The 27402-nt window shown below is 42.7% G+C and overlaps 1 protein-coding gene across 1 annotated transcript; it reads left to right on the plus strand.

Moving 5' to 3' along the window:
* Window positions 1-309: 309 nt before the first annotated feature.
* Window positions 310-27382, plus strand: cgrrf1 (cell growth regulator with ring finger domain 1). Its single transcript, XM_086003211.1, has 6 exons — window positions 310-639; window positions 724-863; window positions 21109-21286; window positions 21943-22090; window positions 23160-23267; window positions 26040-27382. Exons 1-6 carry the CDS (start codon window positions 473-475, stop codon window positions 26433-26435), a joined length of 1137 nt encoding a protein of 378 aa, XP_085859337.1. The 5' UTR covers window positions 310-472; the 3' UTR covers window positions 26436-27382.
* Window positions 27383-27402: the final 20 nt, after the last annotated feature.

Genomic DNA, 27402 nt, shown 5'->3' on the forward strand with positions numbered 1-27402 from the left:
AACCAAAGGAGATACTTGGTCAAAGAGGTGGCATTTAAGGAGCATCTTAAAGGAAGCAAAGGGCTTAGGGAGGTAATGCCAGAGCGTGGGGCTTGGCCGGCTGATAGGCATGTCCATTAATGGAGGGGCAAAGGGAAGGTGAATGCACAGGAGGTAGTGCTGTACCACATCGTCAGGACATCCTAAAGCATTTTACGAGGGGCCTCTGTTTAATACCTCATCCGAAAGAGGGCACTTGTAACAATCTAATACTTCCTCAGTGTATCAGCTTAAGTTCTGAAGAGGGGCTTGATCCCACAGCCTGACTGGGGCGGGGTGGGGGCAAGAATGCCAACAACTGAGCCTATCATTTTGCTGTAGAGTCCTAAGTAACCACAAAGAGATAAATATAACTTTGGGAAGTGGAAATATTCGCTGCTTTGACATGCAGCAAATATTTGGTGCTGAGTGGAGGTGATGTAAACGCGTGCGGATGTTTTTGTACCGCTGCACTTGCCGTCGCTGCTGCCAGTATCCGGCGGTTGCTGGGAGGCCAATGGCTGCGGTGTTTCTGGTGATGTTGTACGAGTACTCGCCGATCTTTTACATAACCCTCGTCTTTGTGTGCTTTTTTGTAACGATCGCCGTGATATTGGGATGGTGAGTGTTGGAATAAGGTGGTGTGAATGAAAGTCGTTGCTGGCCCTCGAGCCCGATTAATAACAACCTTATTTCCAAATCCAGGTTTGTCTGGGACATTCCTGTAATAATCCGGAATTCGGAGGAGAGCGAGTCCGTGGCCAGGGTGCAGAGAAAACGCATGGTGCAGGTGAAAAACCCATTCACACTGGAAATTATAAACTCCCTGACCGCATCAGTTACAGGTAACTGTACCATGTCAGAATTTTTTTTAATGGTTTATTTCCAAGTAACGCTGCAAGGAACGATTTGGACATATGTCCTGTCTTCAAAATATTTAAAGATAACTCCTATTAAAGTCCGTTTTCTGGGAGCGATTTTAACCTGTCAGCGAACAGTGCTCACAACACTGCAGAGTTCTTTAAGGCATCCAGTCGTAGTTTGCGCTGTCAAAAACATCCTATCTAATATTTTCGAATACCGTTCTTCATTATTGGGAAGCCTACCACCAAATTCATTTTGTTGCATGTTGTTTTTGATAATGCTGCAAAGCAGCTGGGCGTAGTTTAGAAAACCTATATTTAATTGGATGGTAATTCTGTTTGGGCCAAACCCTTCAGGGATTAGCTCTGATCCCCAATGTTCAAAATTATGACAACAACTTCACCAACAAATTGCATTTAAACAGCGCCTTTTAGTAAAACATCCCAAGGTACTTCACAAGAGCGCTATAAAATAAAGTTTGATACTGAACAACATAAGGAGATATTAGGGCAGATGACCAAAAGCTTGGTCAAAGAGGTAGCGTCTTAAAGGAGGAACGAGAGGTAGAGAGACAGAGAGGTTTAAAGAGGGAATTCTAGAGCTTAGGCCTAGGCAGTTGAAGGCACTGCCACCAATGGTGGAATGATTAAAACCGGGGATGAGCAAGAGGCCAGAATTGGAGGAGTGCCGATATCTGGAGGGTTGTGAGGCTGGAGGAGATTAGAGATAGGGAGGGGCGAGGCCATGGAGGGATTTGAAAACCAGGATGAGAATTTTAAAATTGAGGCGTTTAACCGGGAGCCAATGTAGGTCAGCGAGCACGGGGTGATGGGTGAACAGGATTTGGTGCAAGTTAGGACACGAGCAGTAGAATTTTGGATGACCTCAAGTTTATGGAGGGTAGAACGTGGAAGACCAGGCAGGAGTGAGTTGGAACAGTCAAGTCTAGAGGTAACAAAGGCATGGATGAGGGTTTCAGCAGCAGATGAGCTGAGTCAGGGGCGATGTTTCGGAGGTGGAAACAGGCGGTTTTAGTGATGGCACGGATTTGTGGATATGTGACCCTTGTTTAAATTCTGTGCTGTAAATACTATGTAAAGTCTGGAACCAGTATCTGTAAAGTGCAATGAGTAGTTAACAGATCTAAGCTACACTGCTGACATCATCTCGCCCTAAGCTGGGGCCAGAAATTGTTGGAAAATAATGATACATTAACGGTACTTGCCATTATTAGTTTGTACAAAATCCAGCAATTTGTGGCGAAGAGATACGCCATGAGTTCCGATTCTCCACAAATTGCTGGACGATCTCTGCCACTAGCCTCGACAAAACTGAAAAAATTACCATCTCGCCATGAAGCTCCCCATTGAAGTTCATTGCGTGTCATGAAATTGCTGGATTTATGACGTTAGTGCAAATGAATCTCGTCACTGTCATTTAGGGCTGGTAATTCATGTCGTAAGGACCCTATTAATGACAATTTATGGTCCTGACATGACATTCAACCTTGGAGGCCCAGAAATGAAGCTGTGGAGTCTCACTACAGCAGTTAGTTCATTGTTCTAGAGGTTTATAAAACTTTTTATCTGTCTTGACAAGATTTTTGTGCCAGTCTTGCCATCCAAACTCCCACTAGTGTTGGAAGGCAATAATTTTCTGGATGCAAAGCTGTTTTGATACTCAGAAATGTAAATTAGATAGACTTTTTTAAGAAAATAATTTGGGGATACAGTATAGGAGTAATTTGAGACATGATGTGGTAAGTGTAGCATGGGAGGAAAAAGGTGATTTTGGACCTATGGTTCTCAAAGCTCTCCACCGCTGGGGTTTTCCTTATGTCATGTCTGGGTCTGTTGTAGACTAATTGACAGAGATTGTTTGCTATGATTAGTCAACAACTCCATTCTCATTGTATCATGTGACTACCATGTAACGTGCATTTGCTGTAAAACCCAATTGGTGTGAGGCTACCTACTAAAGATGGTTTCCCACAACCTGCCTTCACTTGGAAGTCAGATTGGGACTATAAATCTGGTTCAGATTTGTTATCTTTTTAAATACAAGAACATTCGTCTGTCTGGAGGATCTCTCAGTGCAACAATTCCTTCATGATGATGGCCAGTGCCGAGAAATTTCCTCCCTCATCTCCTTTGGCACCCTAGGATATACACTCTTATCTGACCCACCGGATTTTTTCCGTCTTGGATCCTCCTGATTTATCCTATATAGTGAATACATCCAGAAAATATTAATTTAATATTTAAACTATTTTACTTTTAATTTCACTACAATATCTTTTCGAGTTCTAACTTCCTCTCTCTTACTTTATTATTGTGATACTGGAAGAACTTTTCAGTATTATGTTTTAACATTGGTAGCTTTATTCATCTCTAGAGTCTTCTTTGAACTCTCATAACACTTTTAACCTGCTTTGGCAAATTCCTGTATACTTTCCAGAGTTCTCCCTCCTTTGTGGACCTTTTGTGGCTTGTTTTCTTTTTATTCCCATTTTAATTGACCTTTTCATCCAGTTTGAGGAATGTATGTTAAGCTTACATTAATTTTCTTTGGTGTATTCTGTAACTGTGGTGTACTCTGTGACTGTGACTCCTCATTCTTCTTGACCTCTCTGCAGCCTTTGACATGGTTGACCACACCATTCTTCTCGAACACCTCTTCTCCATTGTCCAGCTGAGTGGGAATGTCCTCACCTGGTTCCAGTCGTAGCCAGAGTCTTCTGCAATGGCTTCTCTTCCCGCCTCTGCACTGTTGCCTCTGGAGTCCCCCAAGGATCTATCCTTGGCCACCTCCTGTTACTCATAAGAACATAAGAAATAGGAGCAGGAGTAGGCCAATCGGCCCCTCGAGCCTGCTCCGCCATTCAATAAGATCATGGCTGATCTGATCCTAACCACCAATCCACTATCACAGAACCATCTCCTGAATCTAACAGAATTAGACACATGAAATAGGAGCAGGATCAGGCTAAACGGCCCCTGGGCCCGCTCCGCTACCCACAGGGCCATGACCGATCCGAACCTAGACTCATGTCCAAATTCCTGCCCGCTCCCCGTAACCCTTAATTCCCTTTACTTCTAGGAAACTGTCTATTTCTGTTTTAAATTTATGTAATGATGTAGCTTCTACAGCTTTTTGGGGCAGCATATTCCATGGACCTACCACCCTCTGAGTGAAGTAGTTCCTCCTCATCTCAGTTTTGAAAGAGCAGCCCCTTATTCTAAGACTATGCCCCCTAGTTCTAGTTTCACCCATCATCGGGAACATCTTCCCCGCATCCACCCGATCCAACCCCTTCACAATCTTATATGTTTCAATAAGATCGCCTCTCATTCTTCTGAACTCCAATGAGTAGAGTCCCAATCTACTCAACCTCTCCTCATATGTCCATCCCCTCATCCCCGGGATTAACCGAGTGAACCTTCTTTGTACTGACTCGAGAGCAAGTATGTCCTTTCTTAAGTATGGACACCAAAACTGTACGCAGTATTCCAGGTGCGGTCTCACCAATACCTTGTACAACTGAAGCAATACCTCCCTATTTTTATATTCTATACCCCTAGCAATGAAAGCCAACATTCCATTGGCCTTCTTAATCACTTGCTGCACCTGCATACTAACCTTTTGAGTTTCGTGCACCAGGACCCACAGATCCCTTTGTACTTCAGTACTTTCCAGTTTCTTGCCATTAAGATAATAACTTGCTCTACGATTTTTCCTGCTAAAGTGCATAACCTCACACTTTCCAGTATTGTATTCCATCTGCCAAATCTCTGCCCACTTACTTAGCCTGTCTATGTCCCCTTGCAGGTTTTTTATGTCACACACACAGAATCACACAGACCCCACAGTGCAGATAGAGGCCATTTCGGCCCATCGAGCCTGCACCGACACATATCCCACCCGATCCCCATAACCCAACGTATTTAATCCCCCTAACACTAAGGGTCAATTTATCATAGCCAATCAACCTAGCCCGCACATCTTTGGACTGTGGGAGGAAACCGGAGCACCCGGAGGAAACCCACGCAAACACGGTCCTCCTCACTCACTACTTTCCCTCCCATCTTAGTATCATCTGCAAACTTTGATATGTTACACTCGGTCCCCTCCTCCAAATCGTTAATATAGATTGTAAAGAGTTGGGGACCCAGCACTGACCCCTGCGGAACACCACTAGTTACTGATTGCCAGTCTGAGAATGAACCATTTATCCCAACTCTCTGCCTTCTGTTAGATAGCCAATCCTCTATCCATGCCAGAATATTACCCCCAATCCCGTGATTTTTTATCTTAAGCACTAATCTTTTGTGTGGCACCTTGTCAAATGCCTTTTGGAAGTCTAAATACACTACGTCCACTGGTTCCCCTTTATCCACCCTATACGTTACTTCCTCAAAGAACTCCAGCAAATTTGTCAAACATGACTTCCCCTTCATAAAACCATGCTGACTTTGTCCTATTAAATTATGATTATCCAAATGTCCTGTTACTGTCTCCTTAATAATGGACTCCATAATTTTACCTACCACAGATGTTAGGCTAACCGGTCTATAGTTTCCAGCCTTCTGTCTACTGCCCTTTTTAAATAAGGGTGTTACATTAGCAGTTTTCCAGTCTGCCGGGACCTTTGCCGAGTCCAGGGAGTTTTGGAAAATTATTACCAATGCATCCACAATCCCTACCGCCACTTCCCTCAAGACCCTAGGATGTAAGCCATCAGGTCCAGGTGATTTATCCGCCTTGAGTCCCATTATTTTACCGAGTACCACTTCCTTAGTGATTTTGATCGTGTTTAGCTCCTCCCCCCCCCCCCCCCCCACTTTAGCCCCCTGTTTGTCCAGTGTTGGGATATTCTTAGTGTCTTCTACTGTAAAGACTGATGTAAAATATTCATTCAGTGTTTTTGCCATCTCCATATTTCCCACCATTAATTTCCTGGTCTCATCCTCTAAGGGACCAACATTTACTTTAGCCACCCTTTTTCTTTTTATATAACTATAAAAACTCTTACTATCTGTTTTTATATTTTTTGCTAATTTACTTTCATAATCTATCTTCCCTTTCTTAATGAATCTTTTTGTTATTTTTGCTGTCTTTTAAAGTTTTCCCAATCCTCTATCCTCCCACTAGATTTGGCTACCTTATATGCCCTTGTTTTTAGTCGAATACTATCCTTAATTTCTTTACTTAACCACGGATGGCTGTCTTTTCTTTTACACCCTTTTCTTCTCAGTGGAATATATATTTTTTGGAAGTTGTAAAATAACTCCTTAAATGTACACCACTGATCATGTATCGTCTTACCCTTTAATCTATTTTCCCAATCCACTCTACTCAATTCCGCTCTCATACCTTCATAGTCTCCTTTATTCAAGCTTAGCACGCTTGTTTGAGATCCAACCTTCTCACCCTCTAATTGAATATGGAATTCAACCATGTTATGGTCACTCATTCCAAGGGGATCCTTTACTAGGACATTTTTAATTAATCCTGTCTCATTACACAGGACCAGATCTAAGGTTGCTTGCCCCCTGGTCGGTTCAGTTACATACTGCTCAAGAAACCCATCCCTAATACACTCAATGAACTCATCCTCAAGGCAGCCCTGCCCAATTTGATTTGTCCAATTAATATGATAGTTAAAATCCCCCATAATTATAGATGTTCCCTTATTACAAGCCTCAACTATTTCCTGATTGATACTCCGTCCAACAGAGTTGCCACTGTTCGGAGGCCTATAGACTACGCCCACTAGTGTTTTTTTCCCCTTATTATTCCTTACCTCCACCCAAACTGTTTCATTATCCTGATCTTTTGACCCAATATCATTTCTCTGTATTACAGTGATTCCTTCCTTTATTAACATAGCCACCCCACCTCCCCTTCCTTCCTGCCTGTCCTTCCTGATCGTTAAATAACCTTGTATGTTTAATTCCCAGGCATTGTCACCCTGCAGCCATGTTTCTGTAATGGCCACAAGATCATACCCATATGTAGTTATTTGTGCCATTAACTCATCTATTTTGTTACGAATGCTACGTGCATTCAGATAGAGAACTTTCAAAGATGTTTTGTGACACTTAGTTCCTGCTTTTGCACTTTTTATTACTTTACCTTTTACTCCATACCTTCTGCCGCTTCCTGACACGCTCTGGTTTTTAATTTCCCCACTGCTACCTAAGTCTATTACCTTCTCTGTTGTCATTTTTATTATTTGCTCTCTAGGAACCTCCCCCCCACTAGTTAGTTTGAAGCCCTCTCTACAGCCCTAGTTATATGATCCGCCAGGACTCTAGTCCCAGCACTGGCCAAGTGAAGCCTGTCCCAACGGAACAGCTCCCTCCTGCCCCAGTACTGGTGCCAGTGTCCCAGGAAGCAAAACCCATTTCTCCCACACCAGTCTTTGAGCCACGCATTTAACTCTCTAATTTTATTTGTCCTAGTCAAATTCGCTCGTGGCTCAGGTAATAATCCAGAGATTATTACCCTTGTGGTTCTGCTTTTTAATTTGGCCCCTAGCTGCTCAAACTCCCTCAGCAGAACCTCCTTCCTTGTCCTATCTATGTCGTTGGTACCAACATGGACCACGACAACTGGATCCTCCCCCTCCCACTCCAAGTTTCTCTCCAGTCCAGAGGAGATGTCCTTAACCCTGGCACCGGGCAGGCAACACAGCCTTCGGGACTCTCGCTCTCGGCTGCAAAGAACTCTATCTATCCCCCTAACAATACTATCCCCTACCACTACAACATTTCTTTCAACTCCCCCCACTTGAATGGCCCCCTGCTCCACGGTGCTGTGGCCAGGTTGCTCATCCTCCCTGCAGTCCCTGCTCCTGTCCCCACAGGGAGTAAGAGCCTCGAACCTGTTGCACAAGTGCAAGGGCTGCGGCTCCTCCAACACTACCTCCTGGATCCCCGTACCTGCCTCACTTCTAGTCACACCATCCTGACCCTGGCCACGGGCTACATCTGAATTAATTAATCTAACTGGTGTGATTACCTCGTGATACACAGAGTCCAGGTAACTCTCCCCCTCCCTGATGTGTCTCAGTGTTTGAAGCTCGGACTCCAGCTCTTCAACACGGAGCCGGAGTTCCTCGAGCAGCCAACACTTACTGCAAATGTGATCACCGTGAGCATCAATGGTGTTCACCAGCTCCCACATATTGCAGCAGCAACACATCACCTGATCTCCCATTCTATGTAATTAATTAAATTTATTAATATTATTCTTAAATATCCTCTGCCCCGATTCTAGATGGTGAATATCACACCTTAGAAACTATAAACCAAAGAGATTTAAGCTTAAAAGGGAGAAATACTCACCAACCAATCACTTACCTGCTTTCTGGTGACATCACACTTGGATTACTTTTTACCTCTCTCCTCCCAGACTGGAGACTGGTACGCCTTACCTGGTCTCTGGGACTTTTATAGCCCCACTCTGCCGCTCAGGATTCCCGCCGACGCTGTGAGGCCTTACCTGGTCTCTGGGGACTTTTATAGCCCCGCTCTGCCGCTCAGGATTCCCGCCGACGCTGTGAGGCCTTACCTGGTCTCTGGGGACTTTTATAGCCCCGCTCTGCCGCTCAGGATTCCCGCCGACGCTGTGAGGCCTTACCTGGTCTCTGGGGACTTTATAGCCCCGCTCTGCTGCTCAGGATTCCCGCCGACACTGTGAGGCCTTACCTGGTCTCTGGGGACTTTATAGCCCCGCTCTGCCGCTCAGGATTCCCGCCGACGCTGTGAGGCCTTACCTGGTCTCTGGGGACTTTATAACCCCGCTCTGCCGCTCAGGATTCCCGCCAACATGTTGCCTCTCGGTGACATCATCCGAAGACTGGACATCATGTTCCACATGTACGCTGACGACACCCAGCTCTACTCACCACCACCGTTCTCAACCCCTCTGCTCCCTCTGTGTTGTCAGACTGCTTGTCTGACATCCAGTCCTGGATGAGCTGCAATTTCCTGCAATTAAACATTGGGAAGACCAAAGCCATTGTCTTCAGCCCCCGCCATAAACTCCATTCTCTTGCGTTCTTTCTGTGTCTCTCGCATGCTATCTTACTATGTTTCTCTCTCTGTCTCTGACATGCACACATGCTAACCTCTCTCAAAATATTTCTGCCTCACTGTCAATCACTCTGACTGTCACTACCTGGAGGGAAAAGGCTTCTTGGTGGTTGGCCTTACTTTCTTAGCTTCACTTCTTTCAGCTTGGCCAGGTTTTAACTGTCTGCCTCCTGTTGCTTTTGGCCACGGATCTTGAACCTGATTTTTTGCTTCTTCCATGTGACCCAAAAACTGTGCAAACAAGGCAATTTTGCTGACTACTTTAACTTGCATAGAAAAACATAAGTCAATTACAAAAAAGATAACAAAATGCAAATAAAAATTCACAGGCTATCTATGAAATGGGTGTGATAAGCTGCCTATCGTGTTTGCCTTGGGCTGATTTAGAGGGAGGTGCCAAAGAGCAAAGGTTGGCAAAACTAAACACTCCAATTAAATTATATAACCTAATTTGTTGTTCAGCATTTTTACAGAATAGTTTCTTAAGTTTCATTTTTAATAAAATTCTCCAAATAGCATAGGCATGAAAACTCAGGAATGATAGCTTTGAATTAAGTCAAGCATGGCTAAAGTTACTTCCTGAAGAATGAGATGTTAAGCAGAAGAGGAGAACGTCAAGAGAGTTCCTCTGTGAATAACTTTCGGCTTGAAAAATAGGAGGAAAACTGAGGTAAGTAAATTTGTATCCTCTCCCCCAATTAAAGCAGATGTCCTATAGATTGAATTTATGTCCAAAGTAAGGTGCTTTTTTGACCTGAGAGCGTGTCAGTGGGTTATCTATTCTCCTTTCTGGCAGTGTTTCCTTAAGCGAAATGAGTTTGGATAGTCTTCAAGATTCCGAGTGCTCTTGAGGCCACAGCATAAAACTCGCTGTCATTCAGCACTAACTGCAATTTTGACTCTGAGACAATACAGATATTTGGCAAATAGTGCCATGCATGTGCAATTGAAGATCCTTTTCTGATTCTGCATTAAAGTGCATTGTTGGAACCATGCAGAAGAAGAATTGCCATAAATCTAATGGTGCTGGGAATAGAAGCTCTTTTATTCATATCAAAAAGTCAATCCCACCAACAAATGAAATTGTACATCACAGCATCATGATTTGGTTTGCCTATTGAGCTAATATTCCACTGTCACATTATGTGGCAGCAGTTACAAAGAATGTTTGAATTTTTTGAGATATAAGTAGATGTGTATATTACTTCAGTGCACATGTATTCTAATGCTATAAAGGTTTTGATGACTATACTTAAGAAACAAGGTCATTTGTGACTTTTGTCTTGATATCCAATGGACAGTTGACCTTCTAGAACAAGTTCAATCTTGTTAATGTAATAAACATAAACATTTGGTACAATCTTGAACACAGCATATGTAGTAAATACAAATCTAAGCACGCTAAAGTTATTTGGGACAGAAAATAATTTTTCTACCAATATTTGTTCTACAGTACTTTGGTACTTTAAATCCAATATTGGGTAAGGAATTGAATGGGTCAATAATAATGAATTAAGAGCTGAAAGAGCAATAGCATTTATACAGGATCATAATTATAAAGTTAATAAAAGAGCTAAATATGTTCTTGCTGGGTTATGAAATAGCATGAGGAGTGGAGGGATATCGGGTGAGGACATGATCAGGATTATCGATGATACCCCATAGATTTAATTGCATGCCAACACCCGCGGTTTACACGTGAAAAATGACTACTAGATATTAACATGCAATGGATGGGCTGCTGGTGACAACAGAATTATACCTCAGCATAACTCATCACCTTCAAGAGAAGAAGAGAGAAAAAGAAGGGGGAAGACAAGAAAATGTGTGTGTTAGAGTACCAACAGGCGATACTACAGAATGGAGAGATGCAGAATCAATACTTTGCTGAGTTCCAGATCTTTGTTGTGTTGCTTATGAGGAGGTGGGAAAAATAATCAGGATGATTTGTCATTGACCTTCTGTGATACATTGCCTATAAGCTAGCCTGGGAGAAGATCTGTATTTACCACATATCTTCTGTGGGGATGAGATAAAAAAGTGGGAAAGGAAGGCAAGAGAAAGGGTTAAAATGCTATCAAAAGTTCCTGTGTGTTCACAACCTATTTTCTGAAGGTGTGGTTTAACTTAGTTGCACATTTGCTTTTTTATGTATTTGGTCAGACGTGAAGATGGGGATTATTTTCCAACCACGCATTTTCTGCACTTCTAAAAATAGTATGCTTAACAGCTTGTCAAAGAGCTTGTTCATATTTTTTACTTATTACTCATTGGAAGAGTAAATATTACACATCAGCATTAAATATCCTGTTTTTACTGGTAACGGGGATGTGGTCCCTGCTTCAGTCTGTATTCTGTGCTTTATAATGAGACTGTAATGGTAAATGTTTAGACTCTACGAGTCAACAGTCATAATTTAACCTAGAAGCATAGAGCTTTTAATCCTTAACTTTTTGCAGGGATACACGTGTATGTTTTTTTAAAGAAAAATTACCATGAAAAATCCTTTCCATGTATTGATTTTTAACATTCCTATTCATTTTGTTGAACTAACCTGCTTTCTGTTACGACTGGTTCACTCATATAAAACTTTGTTGTAAATTTATTAAATAACCAAATCTCACCAAATTTTAAATATACAATATAATTCATAGACAGTGGATAATTAGAACAGAAATACAATTTAATTAAGTTAACATAACTTTCTAAGTCTTCAGAGCTTTTGCAATGGCTATTTTTTTTAAAAATTTGAACTTTTGGTTTAGGACAGGGTTCTCTTAGTCCCTTGTCTCTTCCTCCATAGCCAGTCCCTTGTCTCTGTCTCCATAGCCACCCTAAGTATCCTACTTTTCCTCATCTCGGGGTTTTCTTGCACTTTTTCTATCTCTCGAAATTTGAACAGTTCCTTTTGTTTTACCTGACTACTCTGTTGCTGATGGACTGGACATGTCCTGGACTGGAACTGGAAATTGCGGTCAGTAGTTTCCCTCGGGCGAATGCCTCCGAACTGCAAGAAAAGTAGGCACCTACCTGGTGCCTGCGTATCTTCGGACTCTTGTGGTCCTGGGCCTGCAGGCGTACGCCTGCGTAAAGGCCCACCTATCCCGGGGCGCATGCAGTTCGCAAGTGTCCTTGGGATCAAGTGGGTCAACCCAACCAATCACAAAGGGGGATTCCTATTATGCTTATGGGGATTCCATTTACGTACGGAATCCCCATAAGCATAATAGGAATTCCCTAAAAAACACACTTCACGTTAAAAATTAATTAAAATACAATTTAATTAATCATTTAAAACAAAATCCTAAAAAGGGGCCAAAAATAACCTGAACTAATTTTATAGGTTTTTGAATGTTTAAATGATTTTTTTAAATGTTATTTTAATATTTATTTAAACCCTTACGCTGGTAAAAGAAGGCATTACGCCTGCTTTTACCAGGTGTAAGGGTTTCGTGGGCATTTGCTGGACAGTAGTTGGGCAGATAGCCCAACTCTCCGCCCGTGAATGTCCATTTCCTGCGGATGGGTACGATCTGTTAAGCTGAAACTTGACAGATCGCAAGTTCTGGGTTTTCGCGCATGTACATCGCATGCAGAAACCTGAAACTTGCGGGGCACTTATGACCGCAATCTGGGCCAATCTTTTGTACAGGAAACTTTATGATATACGGGACCGAGCTGTTGCCGTCCCATCAAAACTGCCGGACAAACCAGCGCTAATGTTAAAACATACGGAAGCTTTTGAGCTCTGTATCTAGCAACAAACCCTGTTGCTTAGCAACAGCTTCTAAACAGTTGGCCGTAGCTTACAAGCGTCTCTGTAGCTAAGCAACAGCTTTAGCTAGACCTTGCAGAGCCTGATTGGTGGGGGGAAAAAAAGCAACGAAAAGAAAAAAAACTTACTGAACCGAGTCCTGAATTTTGCCGGTGGCTCGAGATAAACCAAAGTTTCCTGTACTTCCCTATCTGGTCAGTTTCAAGCAGCTTTATTTATCTTTTTGCCATTGCTTAAGGTATTTTCTCACTATTTTACCCCCACTAATACTTGGATGTATATTATAGCTGTCATTTTTGTTTTCTACTTGTATCCCACGTGTTAATTTTTGGCCATTTCTTTTATCCCCCTTCCTATTCTCGAACTTGCCTCACTTTCTTTAATCTCACTGGGAAACTGTCAGCTCGCCAGCTCCTTATTTCTACTGTGCTTATTTAAAACTATAAAAGCATCACACTTGTGGCTGTATTTTAACCTGTACACTTGTAGTATCTAGAGGTAGAATCATAGAATGGTACAGCACTGAAGGAGGCCATTCGGCCTGTCGAGCCCGTGCCAGCTCTCTACAAGAGCATTTCAGCTCAGCACGGGAATGGTAGCAGAGTGGTAATGTCACTGGGCTAGTAATCCAGAGGCCTGGACTAATGATCCAGAGACGTGCAGTTGGGGAATTTAAATTCAGTTAATTAAATAAATCTGGAATATCAGAAACTATTGGATTGTCGTAAAAACCCATCTGCTTCACCAATGTCTTTTAGGGAAGAAAATCTGCCGTCCTTACCTGGTCTGGCCGATATGTGACTCCAGACCCACAGCAATGTAGTTGACTCTTAAATGGCCTAGCAAATCACTCCGTTGTAACAAACCGCTACAAAACACAATAAGAAGAATGAAACCGGACAGACCACCCAGCATCGACCTCGGCAACGGCACACCCAGCCCAGTTAACCCTACAAAGTCCTCCTCACCAACATCTGGGGACTTGTGCCAAAATTGGGAGAGCTGTCCCACAGACTAGTCAAGCAACAGCCTGACATAGTCATACTCGCAGAAAAATACCTTTCAGCCAATGTCCCAGACTCCTCCATCACCATCCCTGGGTATGTCCTGTCCCACCACCAGGACAGACCCACCAGGGGTGGCGGCACAGTGGTATACCGTCGGGAAGGAGTGGTCCTGGGAATCCTCAACATTGACTCTGGACCCCATGAAGTCTCATGGCTTCGGGTCAAGCATGGGCAAGGAAACCTCCTGCTGATTACCACCGACTGCCCTCCCTCAGCTGATGAATACCACTTGGAAGAAGCACTAAGAGTAGCAAGGGCACCGAATATACTCTGGGTGGGGGACTTCAATGTCCATCACCAAGAGTGGCTCGGTAGCACCACTACCGACTGAGCTGGCCGAGTCCTGAAGGACATAGCTGCCAGTCTGGGCCTGCGACAGGTGGTGAGAGAACCAACACGAGGGAAAAACCTACTTGACCTCGTCCTCACCAATCAACCTGTCGCAGATGCATCTGTCCAATGTCAGCATTGGTAGCAGTGACCACCGCACAGTCATTGTGGAGACGAAGCCCCATCTTCACACTGAGGACACCCTCCATCGTGTTGTGTGGCATCTATCCGACAATGTGGAAAACTGCCCAGGTATGTCCTGTCCACAAAAAGCAGGACAAATCCAATCCGGCCAATTACCGCCCCATCAGTCTACTCTCAATCATCAGCAAAGTGATGGAAGGAGTCATCAACAGTGCTATCAAGCGGCACTTAACTCAACAATAACCTGCTCACTGATGCCCAATTTGGGTTCCGCCAAGACCACTCGGCTCCTGACCTCATTACAGCCTTGGTCCAAACATAGACAAAGGAGCTGAATTCCAGAGGTGAGGTGAGAGTGACTGCCCTTGACATCAAGGCAGCATTTGACCAAGTGTGGCATCAAGGAGCCCTCGTAAAACTGAAGTCAACGGGAATCGGAGAAAACTCTCCACTGGCTGGAGTCACACCTAGTACAAAGGAAGATGACTGTGGTAGTTGAAGGTCAGTCATTGCAGCCCCAGGACATTGCTGCAGGAGTTCCTCAGGGCAGTGTCCTAGGCCCAACCATCTTCAGCTGCTTCATCAATGACCTTCTCTCCAGCATAAGGTCAGAAATGGGGATGTTCGCTGATGACTGCACAGTGTTCAGTGCCATTCACAACTCCTCAGATAATGAAGCAGTCCATGCCCGCATGCAACAAGACCTGGACGATGTTCAGGCTTGGGCTGATAAGTGGCAGGTAACATTCGCGCCACAGAAGTTCCAGGCAATGACTGTCTCCAACAAGCGAGAGTCTACCCACCGCCCCTTGCCATTCAACGGCATTACCATCGCCGAATCCCCCACCATCAACATCCTGGGGGTCACCATTGACTAGAAACTTAATTGGACCAGCCACATAAATACTGTGGCAACAAGAGCAGGTCAGAGGCTAGGTATTCTGCGGCGAGTGTCTCACCTGATTCCCCAAAGCCTTTCCACCATCTACAAGGCACATGTAAGGAGTGTGTTGGAATACTCTCCACTTGCCTGGATGAGTGCAGCTCCAACAACACCCAAGAACACACCATCCAGGACAAAGCAGCCCGCTTGATTGGCACCCCCATCCACCACCTTAAACATTCACTCCCTCCACCACTGGTGCACCATGGCTGTAGTGTGTACCATCTACAAGATGCACTGCAGCAACTCGCCAAGGCTTCTTTGGCAGCACCTCCCAAACCCACGACCTCTTCCCCCTAGGACAAGGGCAGCAGGCACATGGGAACACCACCATCTCCAAGTTCCCCTCCAAGTCACTCACCATCCTGATTTAGAAGTACAGGAAACTCTTTTAACCGGCACCGAAATATCTGGAAATCTCTCTTAACCGGCAAAATTCAGGAGTAGGTTCAGGTAAGTTTTACTATATATTAGTGGCTGTGTAACCGGGGTTCCTGGATCTGTGGCCGTGTAACCGGGGTTCCTGCACCTGTGGCCATGCAACAGGGACGCCTGGATCTGTGGCCGTGTACCCGGGGCTCCTGCACCTGTGGCCGTGTACGGGGCTCTCGTACCTTGGTAAATATGCCTCTGTAATCCGGACTTTTTGATCAACTGGCACCACACCGGTCCCGTTGGTGCCGGATAAAAAAGAGTTTCCTGTATATCGCCGATCCTTCATCGTCACTGGGTGAAAATCCTGGAACTCCCTACCTAATGGCACTGTAGGAGTACCTTTGCCACACGGACTGCAGCGGTTAAAGAAAGCGGCTCACCACCATCTTCTCGAGCAATTAGGGATGGGCAATAAATGCTGGTCTTGCCAGTGACGCCCACATCCCATAAACAAATTTTTTTAAAGTCCCACTCTCCCGCCCTTTCCCTGTAGCCCTGCAAATTTTTTTCCTTCAGGTACTTAGCCAATTCCCTTTTGAAAGCCACGATTGAGTCTGTCTCCATCACCCTTTTAGGCAGTGTATTCCAGATCCTAACCACTCGCTGTGTAAAAATGTTTTTCCTCATGTAACCTGTGGTTCTTTTGCCAGTCACCTTAAATCTGTGTCCTCTGGTTCTCGATACTTCCGCCAATGGGAACAGTTTCTCTCTATCTACTCTGTCTCGACCCCTCATGATTTTGAATACCTGTATCAAATCTCCTCTCAATCTTCTCTGCTCCAAGGAGAACAACCCCAGCTTCTCCTCCATTTTATCAATGTAACTGAAGTCCCTCATCCCTGGAACCATTCTCGTAAATCTTTTCTGCATCCTCTCTAAGGTCTTCACATTCTTCTTAAAGTGCGGTGCCCAGAATTGGACACAGTACTCCAGTTGAGGCCAAACCAGTGTTTTATAAATGTTCATCATAACTTCCTTGCTTTTGTACTCTATGCCTCTATTTATGAGACCCAGGATCCCGTATGCTTTTTAACCTCTTTCTCAACCTGCCCTGCCACCTTCAACGATTTGTGCACATAGACCCCCAGGTCTCTCTGTTCCAGCACCCCCTTTAGAATTCTACTCTTTAGTTTATATTGCCTCTCCTTGTTCTTCCTACCAAAATGTATCACTTTGCAATTTTCTGCATTAAATTTCATCTGCCACATGTCCGTCCATTCCACCAGCCTGTTTATGTCCTCTTAAAGTCTATCACTATCCTCCTCACTGTTCACTATACTTCCAAGTTTTGTGTCATCTGCAAATTTTGAAATTGTGCCCTGTACACCCAAGTCCAAGTCATTAATATATATCAAGAAAAGCAGTGGTCCTAGTACCGACCCCTGGGGAACACCACTGTATACCTTCCTCCAGTCCGAAAAACAACCGTTCATCTGTTTCCTGTCACTTAGCCAATTTTGTATCCATGCTGCCACTGTCCCTGCTGCCATGCTGTCAAGGTATGGTGTACTTTCCAATTCTTTGATATTAAAAACAAAAATTGAAAATGCAGTTGCTTATGGTCAATTTTTATGCTTTGCCTCAAATTAAAACACTGAAGGTGCAAGACTTGATGTGAACAAATCTACTGACTGCAATACACTGGGGATAATAGTACTAGAATATGTCCTAGGATAACAGGAACTTTTTCACCTTGGATGATAATGGAGAGAGGAACAAGATCCAACATGCCTATTACAAAATCAAATCAGGTCTTCAGAAGATATTAACTTTATAGGTCTTTGATGAAAAATTCATTTGTCAGTATCTATGGGCCTGAATTTGCACCCGGAGGCTTCCCGCGGGGAAATGCCTCCGATCTGCAAATACAATCCGTGCCTACCTGGGGCCTTGGGATCCACGGCGACTTGCGCTCCTGGGCCTCTCCAGGAATGCGTGGGTGCATTCGTAATAAGGTGGATGAATTAGCTGCGCAAATAGAGGTAAACGGATATGATATGATTGGGATTACGGAAACATGGCTCCAGGGTGACCAAGGCTGGGAACTCAACATCCAGGGGTATTCAATATTCAGGAAAGACAGGCAAAAAGGAAAAGGAGGTGGGGTAGCATTGCTGGTTAAAGAGGAGATTAACACAATTGTAAGGAAGGATATTGGCTCTGATGATGTGGAATCTGTATGGGTAGAACTGAGAAATACCAAGGGGCAGAAAACATTAGTGGGAGTGGTATACAGACCCCCAAACAGTAATGCGGAGGTTGGGGATGATATTAAACGGGAAATTAGAGACGCGTGCAATTAGGGCACAGCAGTTATCATGGGTGACTTTAATCTACATATAGATTGGGCTAACCAAATTAGTAACAATACTGTGGAGGAGGAATTCCTGGAGTGTATAACGGGATGGTTTCCTGGACCAATATGTCGAGCAACCAACTAGAGACCAGGCCATCTTAGACTGGGTATTATGTAATGAGAGGATTAATTAGCAATCTTGTTGTGCGAGGCCCCTTGGGGCGGAGCGATCATAATATGATAGAATTCTTCATTAAGATGGAGAGTGAAGTAGTTGACTCAGAGACTAGGGTCCTGAATTTAAATAAAGGAAACTACAATGGTATGAGGCGCGAGTTGGGTAGGATTGATTGGGGAATGTTACTCAAAGGGTTGATGGTGGATAGGCAATGGCAAGCATTCAAAGATCGCATGGATGAACTACAGAATTTGTTCATCCCTGTTTGGCATAAAAATAAAACAAAAAGGTGACTCAACCGTGGCTAGCAAGGGAAATTGGGGATAGCATAAGATCCAAGGAGAAGACATATAAAGAGGGGGGAAATAGAGTATGAGAGTAAGCTTTCAGGGAACATAAAAACTGACTGTAAAAGCTTTTATAGATATGTGAAGAGAAAAAGATTGGTGAAGTCAAGCGTAGGTCCCTTGCAGTCACAATCAGGGGAATTTATAATGGGGAACAAAGAAATGGCAGACCAACTAAATACATACTTTGGTTCTGCCTTCACAAAGGAGGACACAAATAACCTCCCAGAGATGTCGGGGAACATAGGGTCTAATGAGAGGGAGGAACTGAACAAAATTAGTATTTGTAGGGAAATGGTGTTAGGGAAATTGACGGGATTGAAGGCCGATAAATCCCCAGGGCCTGATAATCTACATCCTAGGGTACTTAAGGAAGTAGCCCTAGAAATAGTAGATGCATTGCTGGTCATCTTCCAAAATTCTATAGACTCTGGAACAGTTCCCATGGATTGGAGGGTAGCTAATGTTACCCCACTGTTCAAAAAAGGTGGTAGAGAGAAAACGGGGAATTATAGACCGGTAAACCTGACATCGGTAGTGGGGAAAATGCTAGAGTCCATTATAAAAGATGTAATAGCAGAGCACTTGGAAAGCAGTGACAGGATCGGACAAAATCAACATGGATTTACAAAAGGTAAATCGTGCTTTACTAATCTATTGGAATTTTTTGAGGATGTAACTGGTAGAATAGAAAAGGGAGAACCAGTGGATGTGATGTATTTGGACTTTCAGAAGGCTTTTGATAAGGTCCCGCATAAGAGATTAGCGTGTAAAGTTAAGGCACGTGGGATTGGGGGTAAGGTACTGACTTGGATAGAGAACTGGTTGGCAGACAGGAAGCAAAGAGTTGGAATAAACGGGTCTTTTTCCGAGTGGCAGGCAGCGACTAGTGGGGTACCGCAGGGATCAGTCCTAGGACCCCAGCTATTCACAATATAAATGATCTAGACGAGGGAACTAGATGTAATATCTCCAAGTTTGCAGACGACACAAAGCTGGGTGGGCGTGTGTACTGTGAAGAGGATGCTGAGAAACTCCAGTATGATTTGGACAGGTTGGGTGATTGGGCAGATGCATGGCAGATGCAGTATAATGTGGATAAATGCGAAGTTATCCACTTTGGTGGCAAAAACAGGAAGGCAGATTATTATCTGAACAGCAATAGATTGGGAGAAGGGGAAGTGCAACGAGACCTGGGTTTCCTTTTGCACCAGTCGCTGAAGGCAAGCATGCAGGTGCAGCAGGCGATTAAGAAGGCAAATGGTATGTTGGCCTTCGTAGCGAGAGGGTTTGAGTACAGGAGCAAGGATGTCTTGCTGCAGTTGTACAGGGCCTTGGTGAGACCACACCTTGAGTATTATGTGCAGTTTTGGTCACCTTATCTGAGGAAGGATGTTCTTGCCATGGAGGGAGTGCAGCGAAGATTCACCAGACTGATACCTGGGATGGCAGGAATGACGTATGAGGAGAGATTGGGTCGATTGGGCTTATACTCGCTGGAGTTTAGAAGAATGAGTGGGGATCTCATTGAAACTTATAAAATTCTAACAGGACTAGACAGACTAGATGCAGGAAGGATGTTCCCGATAGCGGGGGAGTCCAGAACCAGGGGTCACAGTCTAAAGATAAGGGGTAAGCCATTTAGGACAGAGATGAGGAGGAATTTCTTCACCCAGAGAGTGGTGAACCTGTGGAATTCTCTACCACAGAAGGCAGTTGAGGCCAATTCATTAAATATATTCAAGAATGAGTGAGATATATTTCTTAAGGCTAAAGGGATCAAGGGATATGGGGAGAAGGCAGGGACAGGGTACCCTGTACTGAGTTTGGATGATCAGCCATGATCTCATTGAATGGCGGAGCAGGCTCGAGGGGCCGAACGGCCTACTCCTGCTCCTATCTTCTATGTTTCTATGTAAAGGCCCACATATCCCAGGGATGCACATGGTTCACAAGCGCCCCTGGGATCACGTGGGCCGGCCCAACCAATAAAAGAAGGAAATCCCCATTCATGCTCTTGGGGATTCCGTTTTCGTACGGAATCCCCAAAGCATGAATAGGGATCACATAAAAAACACAATAACACACCAATTAAATTTAAAAAATGACATATTTAAAATTAAATAAGATACCATTTAATTAAACATTTAAAACAAAAATTTAATTTTTTGAAAAATAAATGTAAACATTTTAAAGGGGCCAAAAATAACCTTAACTTATTTTACAGGTGTTTTAATGTGTAAATCATTTTTTTTAAATTTTTATATTCATTTCAACTCTTACACTTACCAGGCGTAAGAAATTCACAGGCATTTGCTGAGCAGTAGTTGGGCAAATAACCCAGCTCTCCGCTCGCGAATGTCCTTTTCCCACGGATGCGTTGGATCTGTCAAGAAGATTCTTGACAGTTCACAAGTTCTGAGTTTTCGCACTTGCGCTTTGCACATGAAAACCCGGAACTTGCGCAGCCCTTACAGGCACGTACACACCCATAGAGGACGCAAAATACGGGCCAATATTTTCATGTTCTTTTCAACTAGCTCGTCTATGTAATGGGAATACTTTGGACTTGGTTTGCTATCTGTGAAAAACAATTCTGCATTGCCTTGCAGGTGGAATAAGCCTCAGATCTCACTGCATAGAGAAATGTATTTTGACTATCTACTGGGGATGCAGTGTTCATAAGCTCCATGAAGGATTACAAAAACATGTATACTGCTTCAGAATAAAGGTGCCACAGAAACTAGAAGAAGCAATAAATAGAGAATATCTCCATCGAGAAGAATTTCTGTATCCTTTTTTCATTTCTGATGAACAAGTCACTAAGTCTGTTGTATAACTATCAAAGTTATGAATGTCATTTACTAATTTCAGACAGCGTGCAGTAACTTGCTAATTTATTGATCTAAACTTAGCACAAAAATAGATCAATTATAAAAGTCTGCATGTGCTATTTCAATTTAGGAATTTGACAAAAGGTGTTTACTAACTTGGAATATTGTCAATTTGGTTGAAAATTACTGCTACAAAAATTATATTTTCTGGCATATCAAAATACAGAGCTTGTAAATTCCATGTGACCAATGCACACTTGCTTTTCAGTGAGAGAATCATGGCTTTCCTGTCTTAGCTCACATTGTTGTGAATGTATTTCACTTTTTGGATGGAGCACTAGGTGGAGTGGAGCACAGTGGCTATGAAGGAATTAATACAATTAAGGAATTAATGTTAGTTCATGAGTTGTACAGTATTTTGTGACCCAAACTATCCTGGTCTCCAAGCTTAAACAGAAGGTATGGCAACAAGCTGTTTGCTTTAGAAAAAATTATGGAGAAGCAAATAAAAATACTTAAGACTTTGTCTTATAACATTTCAATTTGAGAACTTGTTTTTGTATATGGAGCAGTACTGCTTTAGGAATTATTTTCTTTAATGTATTTCACTAGTATTGAGAAACAAAGTGATGATGAAAAATTCTCTCAGCTGCCTGAATATTTAGCGATGAAAGATTTTGGGAATCTCCCTAGAACACGATATCCACTAGTAGCATTGTTGACATTAGCAGAAGAGGAAGACCAGGACATTTATGAAATTGTAAGTGCATTTATTGAGTGTCTTAAAAACTTTTTTTTTGTAGCATTAGAAGAAAGAAAAGAAAGACTTGCATTTATATAGTGCCTTTCGTGGCTACCGGATGTCGCCAAGTGCTTTACAGCCAATTAAGTACTTTTTGAAGTGTAGTCACTGTTGTAATGTAGGAAACGGGGCAGCCAATTTGCGCACAGCAAGCTCCAACAAACAGCAATGTGATAATGACCAGATAATCTGTTTTTGTCATCTTGATAGAGAGATAAATATTGGCCAGGACACTGGGGATAACTCCCCTGCTCTTCTTTGAAATAGTGCCATGGGATCTTTTACATCCATCTGAGAGAGCAGATGGGACCTTGGTTTAATGTCTCATTCACAAGACAGCATCTCTGACAGTGCAGCTGCACTGGAGTGTCAGCCTAGATTTTTGTGCTCAAGTCCTTGGAGTGGGACTTGAACCTACAACCTTCTGACTCAGGCAAGAGTGACACCCACTGAGCCACAGCTGACACTGTGCTAGTTGAAAAGGTAATTTTATTTTAAATAATTTTTTGACTGCCTGCCTCCCCTGCAGACAGCAACATATCCTGGGATATGGTTCCACTGGTGCAGGGGCCTATGATGCTTTGCTCAACTGGTAATTCTTAATGCGTGAGCCTAGACTTATGTTAACAGGCTACTCAGCTGTAGGAAGCAACAAAGCACAGACTGATGTTGCAGTTATCAGACCTTCACACATGCACACTTTTCAGGAGGAGTCACCAGTTAGCTTTTTTTCATCTTTCCCCACTCTAGCCAGTCTAAGACTGTGAAAGTCAATTGTGCCCTGACTGAGAGATGGTAGAAATGTCAGATTGTCATTTTTGATCATCTGCTCAAAGCATAATAAATTTTACAAATATTTTGTGCCTATATTGTGATACTATCCAGACACTTTGGTGTGATAAAGTTGGTTGAGAAAATAATCCACCTGACTACCAGTACAAATTCAACATATTAATTAATTATTTTTGTTATTGTGTATAAACATAATCATTGAATTTCACAATGTCTATGACTCCTGTATCTCCAGGTTTCTATGGTAACAGTAATTCATGTTCCTGATGAAAAATACGAACTTGCCTGTCGAATCTTGTACCAGTATCTGTTGACTGCCCAAGGTCACATATATGACCTTAAGGTAGGTTTTGCATTCTGCCAGTTGTAGTGGCTACAGGAGAATGGAATCAGCTATATTGTGCTAATATTTCACCTGTTATTGTTAATTACATTGAACACTTGAGGGTAAAACAAGTGCTAAGAAATCATGGCCTGCATGCATAATACAGTGTAGCTAGGTTTCTTTTACCTTTCTCCCTATCCTCTTCCCCTGAGAGAGAGTATTAGCAAGTTATTTAACTCGGGAGGGGCATTATAGCTGATTCCCAAGCATGAACAATAAATAGGTGGTCATGTTTGGGAATCAGTAAAGATAGCAATCAGGAGTAGAATTCCTGACTTCCACACCACCCTCTTCTAGTCGGGGAATACTGGTTAAACATTTGAAGCATAACAATATGGGGCTATGGGGAAGGTGTAGGACGGTGTAATTAGTTTTGGATTACTTTAGTAAAGAACCAACACAGACATGATGGGCAAAATGGTCTATGAGGCCAATTATACTCATGCTGCTACCCCAGCTGAGATAATTCAACATAGACTAGGATTTAAACCTGGGATCTTGGTTGTCTATATGATTTAGCCTTTAGCTGCTGAGCCATTTGGCAAAATTCCCTATAAGCCATAGTTTCAAAGGTACAGGAAACTTTGTGCTATTCGGCACCCATGGGACCGAGCTACTGCCGTTTTTTTAAAAGCTCCGGATAGACCAGCGTCAATGTTATCAGATAGGAGCTTTTCATCGCAGTATCTGACCACAAACACTGTTGCTTAGCAACAGCTTGTAAACACTCGGCCCGTGGCTTGGAAGCGTCTCTGAAGCTGTTGCTAAGATACAGAGACGCTTTCTAGAGCCTGCCGTGTCTGACCACAAACACTGTTGCTCAGCAACAGCTTGTAAACACTCGGCCCAGTAGCTTGGAAGCGTCTCTGAAGCTGTTGCTAAGTGACAAAGACGCTTTCCAGAGCCTGCCTGTGAAAAGCAGGAAAAAAACCTAACCAAAACGGCTGCTGATTTCTGCCGTTAGATCAAAGTTGCCGGACATTCAACTTCCGGATAGCACAAAGTTTCCTGTATTTCAAAGAAATATTAAACCATTAATCAGTGTTTTAAGGTAAACTTAGATACTGCCAAGTTACTTGATAGATTAATGGGAGTTTCTGAATGGACTTGTTCCCATTGCTTCTTTTGTTTAAGTGGCTGTTTATCAGTTATATAGAAAGATAAACTTAGTGCCAATAGAAGGTGGGTGCGTGATTTGCTCTCTAGAATCTGCCAGTATTGTTCTGAACCAAATTCCAAGACCTAAATGAGAGTAGCCTGGTGATATCTTCTCTTTGCCGGTGAGGAGTCATTTGGCCTTCATGGTGATTAAGCAAAGATTAAGAACTCATTGGTGTGAAGATCTGTAGGTGCAAACCCACGTTATGACACCATGCATGATTGCTTCTGTGGTGTATGTAACCTGTTCCACCTTAAGAGAACTACCTTAAGAGATGTACTACTTTCTCTTGGCTGCTGTATACTGTAATACTGTAATACCGGTGGTGACCACACCGGTATATAAGTGTTGTGCAAGGATTTGCTGGGCAGTTCAGTCCTGACCTTCGAATAGTAAAGACCTGTTAAAAGTTATTCTTGTTGTCTGTGTCCAGTGATTGATCCTAAACCTAACTGGAACATACAGACTCAACAGCTTCACCATGCTATTTCAACATAGACATGGTTGCATTTGAAAGATGAAGACGACCTTAACGGCCCCTGCTCTCTGGACACTTTTTCCTTGCTCCCTGCTTTCAAAAGCCTCCAAAAACCTTTGTTTTCAATTTTCCCCTCACTCCCCCATACAAAGTTAATTTTTCCTACTAGGTGTCCATCTTTCTTTTCCACTCTATAAAGGCATCTGAGATGCTTTGCTTTAAATGAAGGGCATGTAAATTTTCACAGTTATTCTGCAGGTGCTTATACCTTCCCTGTTTACAGTATAGTTTAACTACTAACTTTGTCTTCCTTTCTGTATCTTGCTTTTCTTTGGTTTGTTTTTTATTTGTCTTTCTTGCCTTTCTCTTGTGTGTATTTTGGCAATTGTTTTCTGAGTATTTCCCCATGCTATTCTCCCAATTCTTGTTCTCTTCCCTCTTCACCTCTTTTCCTTCCTATGCATCCCTCTTGCTGAAATGCTTCCTAATATGAACAGTGATATCAAAAGTTATATCAAAAGGCCAATAAGTTCAAGAAGTTACATTACAAATACTAAGCCACGTATCAGCTACGCTCTACAAACAATAGCAAATAAGAATTAGTGTGGAAATGTAGTATTAAACAGAATAAACATTAGTATATTGTACTTCATCATTTGTGACACAGCAGATACAATACCAATCTTGACTGAAAGTTCAGTGCAGTACTGAGAGAGTGCTGCATTGCCAAAGGTGGCATCTTTCAGATGAGATAACATCTGCCTGTTCAGGTCTCATCCAAAAGACGGCACCTCCGACAGTGCAGCACTTCCTCAGTACTGCACTGGAGTGTCCACCTAGATTTTTGTGCTCAAGTCGCTGGAGTGGGACTTGAACCCACAACCTTCTGACTCAGAGGCGAGGGTGCTACCAACTGAGCCACAATAGTGACTGGATGTGAAGTTCTTTGGGACATTCTGAAGATTTCTTGCAAATTCAATGATTGGCTCTAGCTGTTTAACTAATCCAGTGGTTAATTTTCAGTAAAGAAATTACATAGCGACCTGTATCCTCCTTTTAATGAAGTTTAAACGTTCTAATTTTTTTTACCCAGAGACTTTTTATATCTGTTGATGATAACAGTTTACCTGCAGAGCCGCCTGCAGAAACTGATGGCCTGGACAAAAAACTCCTGGAAAAATTTGGCACCACGGAAGAGGAGCTTGACTCACGAAAAGAAAGCAGCAAGGATTGTGTTGTGTGCCAGAATGCTCCTGTGAACTGGGTTCTGCTGCCCTGCAGACATGCTTGTTTGTGTGACTGTTGTGTGAATTACTTCAAGCAATGTCCCATGTGCAGAGAGTTTGTTGGAGAATCTTTTGCCCTCATAAGTTCTGGAGTACGAACAGAGGAAGAGGTTGATGCCGATGATCAGATACTTGAAGATATCTGGGAAGACCCCGATGAGGAAAACATTCACAATGGTGTAAATGAAAGGCTTGTTCTTTAATGGAAAAAAATAAACCAGACAAATGTTTACAATATTGAAGGTCTATGTGCAATCTACAATTACAAAGCCTTGATGAAGGAGTTAAATAAGACATGCTGTAATGAAGTTCTGCAAGCTACTAAAGGCACTATTGCCATTCTGACTAGTTTAAAACAGGACAGTATGTTTTCTGTGTGGGGGGGGGAAACATTAATTATATTAACTCGTATGTCAATAGTTTAAACTACTTCAATAGTACAAAAACATCTATACTGCTTAATCTAAGTAAATTAGAACTTGACTTATTCCTGCTAGTATCTTGTACCACAAATTTGTCTCAGGTTCTTGCAAGCTTCAATAGTATTAATATTCAATTTGTTCAAATCTTAAACTTTTTACTGTTGGGGGTCAGTTTATTGATTTTTCTATCAATCTAAGGATTTTAGTGATTATGTACACCCAAAGGGAAGTTAAAATATTATAACAAAACTCATTATGTTTCTGTATTTCTAGAGTCTTTTATGCTTTAAAGCTAACTGATGCGCTATCAATTACTCATAAAAGACTGAGAGTTAAGAGAGTAACTAAAGGCTTTTATTAACAAAAGAATGAAGGTCTGCCTCGAGTGGTCGACCGGTCCAGAAATACAAAGGGCTGGGGAGCAGTCACCTTTATACTAGGACTTGTGGGAGGAGTCAGCCGAGGCATGTCCAGGCATGTACACAGTGGAATACAAACAGTGGTTTACCACACTAACTTTGAAGTAGGCACTGTACCCAGAAACTAATTGTTAAGCTGTACAGTGTGTGTGTGTAAAATGAAAACTTCTTATTTTGTGAACAATGATGATTACAGTATGTGAATTATTACTATCTTTTAGTCAACATTGATGTCTAAGAATGTGGGTTATTTGAAATTGTATTATAGGTCAACAATTTGATAGAATAATAAAATTATGCTGTATATATTCTTTGTTTCAAAAAGCCAT

Source organism: Somniosus microcephalus, chromosome 12 (assembly GCF_052327205.1).
Source record: "Somniosus microcephalus isolate GS21.2 chromosome 12, FLI_Smic_1.0, whole genome shotgun sequence".
In the NCBI taxonomy this organism is placed as follows: Eukaryota; Metazoa; Chordata; class Chondrichthyes; order Squaliformes; family Somniosidae; genus Somniosus; species Somniosus microcephalus.